The following is an 11,163-nucleotide window of genomic DNA, read 5'->3' as shown; positions in this document are numbered from 1 at the left end:
AAGGGGGAAATAGTCAGAAATATTACTATTGGTCCGCACAGCTGCAGTGGGTGCATCATATATTATTTTGATCCAGGTCAAGAATGAGGATCCAAAGCCAAATTTTTCTAGGACGGCAAACAGGTACTGCCATTCTACACGATCAAATGCTTTTTCAGCATCCAAGGAGATCACCACTTCTGTGTGCTCCCCTGATGCTGAGTGTGGGGTATACAGAATATTGAATAATCTGCGCATATTATAAAACGACTGTCTACCTGGGACGAAGCGTCAGCATATTTACGGTCCACCTCCGCTATGTTATAAGATAGGTCGCTCAAGCGTTGTTTGCGTTTCCTTCTCTCATAGACTGTATAAGATATTATCTGGCCCCTGAGATAGGCCTTGAGAGCCTCCCACACAGTGGTTAGTGGCATATCAGGTGTGCGATTGAATTCCAGAAAACTATCAATTTGTTGGGAGATAAATTTCTTAAAAGAGTCACAACAGAGGGTCAAACCGCCATGTGCGGCGTGGTCTGATGCACTCTGGGAAACATATATCCAGCTGTACCGGGCCGTGGTCAGAAATGACAATGCTATTATACTGGCTATCCTGACTTACCGGTCAGGAGTTCTGCACAAACACGTCCTCACATGTCACTGCTCGCTAGCGCCCCATTATTCATTATTTCTTCATTATTTACATTTATACTGCATACAAAAAAACATGACAAGGTTGGTACCAATGAGCCCACTACAGCCTCTGACAGACATTAATGTCTGAAGTATTTGTCTGTGCAGTTGAGGTTACCATGACACCTGAAGGTAGGAGGACAAAAAGCTTCCCATTTTGGCACCAGTGCAATGAAAGAGAACTTCAATTCAAAATCAGTTTTATTTAATCAATCCATAAATAGAAGGCAAAATGTACATACATCTTTAACAATAAAAAATAAATCTAATTATCATTCATATATCAAGACCTGTTTTATTCGCATAAAAACTTGTCAAACATCCTCTGAACCAACAATAACTTTTCAGCTTCTCCCCTCTCACACTCCTTTATGTGTGTTTAAGCCCAACTAGAACTCTGTAGAGAAATAGAACCACATTCCCCAAAATATATTCACTGCAACAACACAAAAGGGACCAGCAGCTGGGATATCGGGGTCATACTGTGGCAGAGCTTAGGCAATTTAAAGTTCTTTTTGCTCTTTGTTTTTGATGAGGTGACTTTTGATAAGTTGTTTGGGACCCGGGGATGCGTTGCTCCACTAAAAATGTAAATATGCAGTGATTTATAAACAGATTTTGACTTTACACCTTCTCCTGATGAGGCATAAGATTTACGCCCAGTCTCAGCAAGAAGAAGGCCTAAGCTGAGATGGTGCAACCGGCGTAACTATTAGGTCAGACTAAGACCAAGTTACGACTGACTTAGACTAATACACTGCAGGAAAAGAGAGATTTTTGGCCCCGTAAATACCTAAAAAAACATCACTAAATCCCGGCAGTTAATGGCTGCTTATAGCCTGTAAAGTCTGCGTTCGCATATGCCAGAAATTGTCCAGAAAATTAATCTTCAGTATAGAAACTGGGAAAATCCGAACAAGACTGCTTGCTCAGCTGTAAAAGCATGTCGCTGCTAATCTAGATGTCCATTTTGAAACATGGCAGAATAAGTGTAAATCTACAGATCACCAACATCATTAGAAGAAATGCAAGTGGAGAGATTCTTCTCAACCTGATCTAAAAACCTACTTAGTCGTGTCTCATTTCTCAATCTTAAAATGCATAAGACCAAATAACTTGGTTAAACTCATCTGAATGTTTAAGTATAACAACACAAACCATCTACCTGCAAGAGGAGGCTAACTTTTCAAACTGAGCTGGAGAAATTTTACACAAATAAATAACTTTAGGTTCACAGTGGAATTGATCAACATGAACATCAGCGTGAACCAGGTAATGTACATGTGTAAAAAACCAGCAAAGCAAAAAAAAAGCAGCATCTCCTAGTTGTTTCCATTAGTTAGTCATTGATAATAATAAAGTTGATATAATTGGTTCAAATCTGACCATAAAAAAAGCATTAAACCAACTACAGTATAAGTCTAGACAGTCACTCAGTTATTAAGTGTATGGTATTGAAAGAAAACAATCAAACCCGACAAATCGATTGCTGACACGTCATAAATCAATAAATACATCATCTTCTCGATGCAGTATCGCTGACTTCAACTCAGCTTAAAGTAAAAATTAAGAAATAGACAATCTTCATGTTGTCAGCCGAGAAATTGTCCAGCAATATTTGGCGATCAATGAATCTATCAGTGCTAATAATCACATTTATTAACAACATCCTGATTAGATATCACATTGTTGATTAAAGGCTCCCTGAAGTCCATGCCTTCTCTCATGTGACTACACACAAGATGTGTGTATTATTAACATTTCATATGAGAAAATATAACCTTGCCAAAAGCGTGGAAGGATGCCATTTCAAATCCCTGAACAGGTAAGGCGAGGTGCAGTCAGGTAAGGTCAGGTAATGATAAATGCTTTTTCTACCAAATTAGCTCTTGTTGAACTGGTTCTGTTAAGATTCTTTGAACCTTGGTTCTATCCAGCGATCCAGCCTGTGTTTCCACCAGTTCTAAGTGGAACTGCAATCGGATGGATCATCAACAGAGGGCGCTGCACAATGCACAACAACCTCTAGAATATGACACTTTGGTTCCAAAGGAAAACCAGCTATTTTTTGGTACTAGTTGGGAACAAACTTTTCAGGTTCCGAACCAATTTATTTTTGGTCTAAATGTTCTGAAAATTATGAGCAGGAACCGAGACAGAGCCTATAGGTGGAAAAGGCCTATGCGTTAAGATACCTTCATCTGCACCCTGAGCCAACTTTAGATTATTAAAAGTTATTTTCCTGAGGGGGTCAATAAGCCTCTCTGGATAAAAAGACATGAAAAAAGACTTCATGAACTGCGGTACAGGAAAGACTAGAATGGGCAAGAAAAATGCAAGATTTTTCCCATTTCTATCATTTTGTTTTCCTGACAATCCAGCAGATCCTGTGAGTGAATCTCATGTTGAATTTCTGCTTTTACTGGAATGTGTTGGGTTCTACTGGTTGGGCTTGTCCTGGCTGAACTTAAACAGGAGGCTCTTGGCTCCATTCTGCCATGAATACAGCGTCTCCATGGGAGTTTTTCCATCCTGCACAGGAGATACAAACACACAAGACCGCAAATCAATGCTGGAGGAATGAAGCTTGTGTTCTTTAGATTCCCCCTGTAGATAAGTACGGTACAACAAGGTAGTTTTTTAGCTCCAGTAATACTCCTTTACTTATAATGCCTATAATACTTATAGGCATAATAAGATAAATAATCTTTATAATGTGGTATTGCTACTTTTACTACTAAAGTCCACTAAAAACATGTTTTTCTTCTTGTTCCTACAGTTGGATGTTTGAAGCTCTGCAGAGTTATGTATGTGCTGACGTGCTGTTCAGTACTTACACAGTTCTTGGTGTTGAGACTGGCCCCGTACATCATCAACAGCTTGATCATCTTGAATCTGTTTATTCTCACAGCATCATGCATGGGTGTGTCTCCGTCCTTCAGTCGGGGAGAAAAAAGGCATTCAGCACAGGTAATCCTTTTCCAATCTGAATGAAGTGTTTCTTTCAACAGCATCTCACAGAGTGTGCAAAAACAACCAATCAGAGCCAAGAAAGATAGTTGATTCTTGAGTCTTATTATCAGATCGTCAAATATTGATGCTGGGAATGAGACTCCACAATCAGCTATCTTCAAGCCACCAACTCAAAGTGTCTTTCCATTTTTCTTGGCTCTGATTGGTTGTTTTTGTTAGTGCCAGGTGGATTCTTACAAATTTTATTATGAGCACTAGGAGGAGTCAGATGTTTTCACAGATTATCTGTCCTACTGTCAGGATATAGTGAAGTTTCAGCAAATATGACACAAAGTTATTCTTATAAAAGTTACCTACTGCATCCCTGATACTACATCTCATCAAATATGGATCCCCTGCCTGATGTGTATTAATTTGGGTGTCCTTTACCTATTTATTTATTTAAATTACCTACTGCAGCTTTAAGCACTTAAGATAAAGGCTGGAACCACTGGTCAAGCCTACTCTTGTTGGCATTACCAGCTCCACAGTGAAGAGATCCAGCACACTCACAATTCATGCCTCACAGCAACATGAGAGAGTGCTCGCAGCGGGAGAAGAGAGGATTCAGAAGTACAAAAAAACAATCTGTATCCAAACTTATATTTTCCCTTGCCTGGCTGTCTGCACAGAGAAAGGAACTCATGTTACCCAACCTTGTCTCTGGGGTAGGAACTGGCTCCCTGGGCGACGGAGGGAGCTGCAGCGGGGGGCACTGCCTCCTCGCCGGCCCAAGTGAACTGCGTCCCTCCAGCCTGAACACACCTCCAAACGTTAAACCAACCCTGGGTGTGGTGTTGGGGTTGGGTGGTGTGGTGTTAAGAGAAGAAAGAATGAATGAATGTAGGCTTTTAAATCTCCTCACCCTGCTCTCCGATGCAGCTCAGCCCCCAGGAGCTTTCATACCCTCCACGCGTGTCCCTTTTAAAAGCCTGGGGGGTGAAGAAAGCGTTCCCTGGAACTGAAACCCCGATTGAAAAGTTACATTATACTACTATATCTTCATATATTATTATTATAGCCTCAGCTCCTCAAGTAGTTTTCATTAAAGAATGATAATTTGTCAGGTGTAAACATTTATTTTTTTAGCATATTTTAATGATATCTATTGCCATGCTTCTACCCGCAGAGGCAGACGTTGCTGTGTGACACTCACGTGGTCGGATACATTTGGGTTTCCTCCATCACTCAGGTACTTCTCCACCACGGGCAGTTTGTTCTCCATAGCTGCTGTCAGAAACAGCTGCTCATCCACAGTCTCTGGCTGAAAGGTATATGCAAAAAAACTTACATAAGAACTCTAGGTAAAGGAAGAGTGTACCTGTTTATGTTAATATGACCAACAAACACACAGAGCAGAGATCTCAGCAGGGAGTTGCAGTCAAGTACACACTGGACCTTAAAACCAGCAAAATGAAGAATCTCACCACAATTTCAGGCTCTGGCTGCTGTTTCTTGTGGATGGGAGACTTCCTCTCCCTTCTCCTCTTCCTCAGCTGCAAGATGTTGAACAGGTCATCCACCGTCTCCAGTTTCAGCCTGCCACTGTTATCCGTCTGACATGGCAGTGACAAGACAGAGGGCTTCAGCACAACAACAATAACAACAACAACATGAAACAAGAAACAAGAAACAAGAAAAGATATGTATATATATATAAATATTTTACAACCTTATCATTTGCTTTGCAAGTAACATAATGCTAATCAAAATAATGGCGTTGAGTAAAAAATACAATCATTATCCCCGGAAACTAAATAAATTGTAAGTAGAGAGTCTTACAAAATGTTAAGCACCACAGCCTCACAACTGTACTCAAAATAGTATCTGAGTATTAGTATTAAAGGAAATGTTTTTACATACAGAAAAAACTCAAAATTAGATTGATTCTGAAGATTTATTCAATGGAATGATGTCAGCACCATCATTACGAGGTTTAGAGTTTACTCCTGAGTGGATTTATAACGAGAAAGTGTTATTCTCCCAAAGGCCTTCAGGTGGCAGCATGTGCCAGGAGACAAACTCAGGAGGCAAACTCAGGAGGCAACAATCGACTTTCAAAGACTGTCATTGACCTCCTAGATCATACACCAGATTTTGATGTCTCATTAAAAGTGAAGCATTAATTAATTAATTCTCCCATATTTTCTGTACCTTCAATAAAAGGCAAGAGCTAATAAATAATCTAATAAAACAAACATTAAACTGCATTCTGAGTTCTGTGGACACATGTTTAAACTATTTGTAGTAGTAAACTACTATTGTACTGTACTTTCTTACTGCTTGCATCAATACTACTAACAATACACTCACTATTGCCTCTGACAATACACCTGCGATTAGTATTGCTAATACTGCTCTTAATGTATTACTATCCATTGTTACTAATACCACTACGCCTCCATAATACTCCTACTATTATATGTACAACTACATCGCTCATCAACCACTGTTATCATTACTAATACTACTAATACCACTTTTACCATTAGGACAATTAAATTAGGAAATATCCCCTAAAATAGGATTTTTTATAATTATACAGTGTCAACAACTGCAGATAAATTATACTTCCCACTACAGTGTGGAGCAGTATTTCACCAAAAGTCTAAGACCTCTCAGGCACTTTACCACCAGTTGCATGGTCTTCCAGAAGAGAAAAGACTTTAGGTGAATAGTCCATTCCATTCACTATATGACAACTTAAGTTAGTGTTTCTCAAATGAGGGTATGTGTGCTCCTAGGGGTCATTTGGAGTACAGCAGGGAGATTTAAAAAGATTAACTTAATATCAGTCACGAATAATTCCTAAGTTCACAAAAAAATGGTTTCATAAACCACATTTTATATTCAGTAGTCCTATTTTCATTGCAACCGTTAACTGCAGTAAAACCTGCCTTCCCTGCTAGTTTGTGAATGAGTTGGATCTATGAGCTGGCTCCTTAAGGTGAATTATCTTTTTTATAAATTAGGTTGCTATAAGACAGAATAAGAGCATGATCCCTGTAGAATACCTAAAACAGATATGCCTCACTTTGGTCATAAGATTAAGACCCCAGACTTGCGCTGGTTACTAACACCCAAAACATAATTCAGTACCAATAAAATGTTTAATACACGTGTAATAGTTTTAGTATTTATACCAAGCCTAATATACAATAATGTTATATACATTTATAGTTCAAAACATTGCAAAATTTTGGCTGAATTATAAAAGCCAGAAGTGGTACTAAATGAAGAGCTGTTTGGGAGCTGAATAAGCTGGCTGTAACTGCTGATCTGAGCCAAGCGATCCACACCACTGTCCTCCACTCGATTTATCTGACAGCCATTACTTTACAGAATATTGTGGTCAGTTTATAAAATATGATGCATTTTTAATGATTAAATATGCAATGCAAATCCATTAATAATATTGATCCAATATACTAATTTACTTTGACAGGATCTATTCTGCATGCCAAGTCCTTGCAGTGAATTTAGGCTAGCTGATAACACTTTATAGTGCAAACCTTTTACTTGTAATGGAGTGTATTTACTGGTATATTGTGGCACTGCTACTTTTACTTATAAGTAAGGGATTTGAATAATTCTTCTACTATTGCTAACATTTCTACTGTTAATATCATTACTACTTTACTGTTGCTGTTTATGATATTATCACTGCTACAGCTGCTAATTATTAATGTTACAAAATATGTACGTTTATATTAGTTTGTATGGACCTCAATAACTTATACCTCTCGTCTCTGGTGACACCAGGACTGCTGTTGTTATCTGTGTATTCTTACATTGAGAGCTGCCACGCTGACTTCTTCCTGTTCACTGCCACTGTCACTCTCCTCTGATCGATCTCCGCCCACCAGCTCCCTGTGGGACCTGCGGTCATCCTGCTTTTCTTGATTGACAGCCGCCTCATACACGCCCCCTTGGAAGTCATCCGGCTCTTTGCCCTCTGACCTTTTACTGGACACCTGAAGGTGAGATGAGATGATGCTGTAAACTGTCACACGAACACACAGGAGAAATATATAAACCCTGAGTTAAAGGACCAGTGTGTAGCATTTAGCCTATTGGCAGAAATGGAATATAATATTCATAGGTATGTTTTCATTAGGAATCATTTTGTTACCTTAGAATGAGCCGTTTTGAAACTACAGACTCTGGTCAGTAGACTTCTATGAAGACGCCATGATAAACCCCCATGTTTCTACAGCCCGATTAAATTCAATTTAATTTAGTTCCATTTAGTTCTATTCAATTCAGTTAAATTTTATTTGTATAGTGCCAGATCATACCAGAAGTTATATATAAAGACTTTTCAAATAGAGCAGGTCTAGACTGTACTCCTTAACAATACAAAATAATAATTGTAATAAAAATAATTAATAATATAATTAAAGCCCACAACAGACAAACTAAAACACTGACTCTAGATAGTGCCGTTTTTTGTGTTTAGTTGGTTCTCCTTCATGCTTGTAAGGGCAGGGTGAAATAGTTGAGTTGCAATCTGTAGTTACCCCTGCTAGATGCCACTAAATCCTACACACTGGACCTTAAACATGTGTCACACACTGAGGTTCTCTGTGTTTTTACGAAACGTTTAGTGAGCTCAAACACATACAGTAAGACTGTAACACTAAACATTGACAAGAAAAAGCAAAGATAATGAGAGAATGAGTTTGGGTGAAAAGGCTGATCTCAGCTCAGCGGGAGTGCTTTTGTTTGTGTTGGTGCTGAGTTGAACACATGAGCAGCTCTCAGCATTTGGCCGCTGTAGAACCAAACCCTGCTGCTGACAGAGGAATGTAAACACAGCTCAGCCTCAACACATTAACACACACTTCAGCTCTTTAATGACAACTGTTTATATGCTATTGAATCACTCAAGTAATCGTTTAAACTGTGTATAGTCTTCATCAGGGCTTCCCAAACTGTTTCATGTCGAGGATCTCCACAATAGCACATTACATTAATGATCAAACTGGGATCACTATAAATCACAATCAGTTAAAACCGCCAACCCTATTTCTTTCCTTGTTAAAAAATGTGATAAAACTTATTAAATATTCTGTTCCTCCTTTTGCTGGAGACTTCCTACAATGCATTCAAGAACCCCTGTTGGTCTCCAAGATCCTAGTTTGAACACCACTAGACTATAAGTCATTCTTACAAACATTTAATCACTAGGGAAGATAAACCTCAAGGTGAAATGTGCAGTAAAAACAATACTGGTCAATGATCCTTAGTAATCAGTTTGCTATTTAATTACCTTAATGTTTAATCACCTAATTTAACTTACTGATGCATGATTAAGATGGAAATGGAAAAACTATTAAGAAATCTGTCCAAGAAAGCTTCATTGGTCACAGCATCACTACTATACATTGTTTTAATATTTTTTACATAAGCTTAGTTAAATAAAGGTTTTCTTTGTTTAACAAAATTTGAGGATGGTTTAAACCAGAGAAAAATAATCTTTTTGTATAAAAAAAAATATTTTTTTTATCCCTAAGAAAATCAATTCTCTAGCTTCTCTTTCTAATAAGAAGAACATTTCCACTCCATGTGTTTTCTCACACATTTTCTAGAGTATAAAATCCTGCAGCTCCTTTTTGGCACTGCTGTCATTTACAAACATCAGCAGATCTTACCAGTTCCTCAACGCTGTGCAGTCCCATTCTTCCCCTTGATGTGAAGTAGTTGAATCACTGTAGGTAACTGGAGTTAAGTCCACTAGTCTTCTGCTGTGATGGTCAGTGTCTGTCTGTCTCTCCTGCCTGCAGCCTCTTATATAGCCCTGTCAAACCTTAACTCAGATCACATTTCTGCCTTCATGTGCTCATTTGGCATGCTCAGTTGTACCAACATCACCCCACCCCTTCCCCATATCCACACCCAGCCCCTCCCACTATCAGTTCTGCCCAGTTTGGGCTTCTACTGGCTTCTCTTTGTCACCACGCAAAAATGGAGGTGAGGTAAGAGGTGTCACTCTGCCTCACACTCTTATGGTGTTCACATTTATGGGCTGTGAGACAATGTGAAATAAACCTATTTCTTAGTTTTTAGAAATACAACTTAAACCCAAGACTGAACCTATACTGTGACATCTACCACTGGAGTACCGGTTTGAAGCCTTGAGTTTTCATTATTGCTATCACCATCACCAGAATTGACCATATCTTCTACGCCCTTTGTCCTGATGGGATAGGTAACCACGCCCTAAAGCAACCAAAAGCCCTAAAAGCGACCATAGTTAACAAAATGAACATCATGCTGTATGAAAGAAGACTAAAACTAGAGACCATAAACTAATTTTCTCATAAACAAAATCAGACGTCCACCTAAGCTTAAACTTGACAGGTTAGTTACAACGCATTTGTCCGAAATCAACCATGTTGAACCGCCATGTTTCTACGGGAGCCCAGAATGGACAAATCAAACACAGGCTGTATACTGACAGCCAGTGTTTGTCTGTAGACTGGTGTTTATTGAGTGTTTCACAGCTGCTGTAGTTTCTCCTATAGATTTCATATCCCGTTCTCATTCCCAGATCAATCAAATACAGATACGAGCAGTTTTCATTCACCATTAGATGCCACTTAATCCCACACACTGGTCCTTTAATGTTCTTTTTCTTTACTCTTTTTCAGCAAACACTGGGAAGCAAGATGAAGCCAAAATAAATTATTCATAACATTATGTCATTTTACATTAAAAAAAGGGGGGGAAAAAAATATTTTTTTTAAGTTGATCAGTCGTAGAAGGAGACCACATGCATTAAGGTTAACACCCTTTTTGGTAAAGCAGGTTTTTACAGAATAATTACAGAGTGATTCATCTTCTCAAACACAGACAGTCTTTGACAGCGTCACGCTGGGCATGTGGCCACAGAAATGCAGTGACATCACTGTGAGGAGATAGGTTCATGGTTGAGAAATAAATAGTCACACTTCCAAACATCTTGTCACTGCACTGCAGCCAATCACAGATCGAGTTCAAAGGTCAGCAGGATGACTGACGGTCTGACTGACAGCCGGCAGCGGATAACGTCATGTCAGGTGCTTTCTGTCCTGCTGGTAAATGTGGTCAAACTGCATATTACACATCTCAGAACGGTGTACAGTACATACTCTGACAGCGATGACACCTGACGGAATGTGATGGTCACAAGCTGCGTGAGCTCACTGTCCGCCAATCAGAAGCAAGAGAGTCAGGTGTAAACTCAATACAAAGTTAGTTAAAAAGTGATTTTGAGTTTCAAAGATTTTTTCGACACCTCAGCTATGTTTAATACTTACCCTTCAACTTATACTTGAACAAGCAAAAAAACAAAGTCTGACGTATAGCTGAGGCTCATGTAATGTCAGTAAGTATTTTGCAACACATTCTTACTTCTAACTCTTAAAATACTGCCGCTTGGCCCTCTGCTTTAAAATATTCAGTTGCAGGTGCCCCTTAGTCAACTGATTTTTAC

The 11,163-nt window shown here is 39.0% G+C and overlaps 1 protein-coding gene across 1 annotated transcript; it reads right to left on the bottom strand.

Annotated features, from left to right (window-relative positions):
- Nucleotides 1-857: 857 nt before the first annotated feature.
- Nucleotides 858-9,485, bottom strand: ankrd1a (ankyrin repeat domain 1a (cardiac muscle)). The gene is made up of 7 exons (XM_035663057.1): nt 9,341-9,485; nt 7,478-7,660; nt 5,114-5,242; nt 4,810-4,950; nt 4,552-4,618; nt 3,512-3,816; nt 858-3,206 (listed from the first exon to the last, which is right to left on the bottom strand). Exons 1-7 carry the CDS (start codon nt 9,365-9,367, stop codon nt 3,114-3,116), a joined length of 945 nt encoding a protein of 314 aa, XP_035518950.1. The 5' UTR covers nt 9,368-9,485; the 3' UTR covers nt 858-3,113.
- Nucleotides 9,486-11,163: the final 1,678 nt, after the last annotated feature.

This window comes from Morone saxatilis, unplaced genomic scaffold, assembly GCF_004916995.1.
Source record: "Morone saxatilis isolate NCDOM2014 unplaced genomic scaffold, NCSU_SB_2.0 Contig19, whole genome shotgun sequence".
Classification (NCBI taxonomy): Eukaryota; Metazoa; Chordata; class Actinopteri; family Moronidae; genus Morone; species Morone saxatilis.
This window is presented reverse-complemented; position numbering and strand designations above follow the sequence as displayed.

Coding starts and splice junctions, on each gene's coding strand:
- ankrd1a (XM_035663057.1), bottom strand. CDS start 9,367: ATGGGACTGCACAGCGTTGAGGAACTG. Junction 4,951..5,113: donor AGCCAGAGCCTGAAATTGTG/GTGAGATTCTTC, acceptor TATACCTTTCAG/CCAGAGACTGTGGATGAGCA. Junction 3,207..3,511: donor GTCTCAACACCAAGAACTGT/GTAAGTACTGAA, acceptor TCTCCTGTGCAG/GATGGAAAAACTCCCATGGA.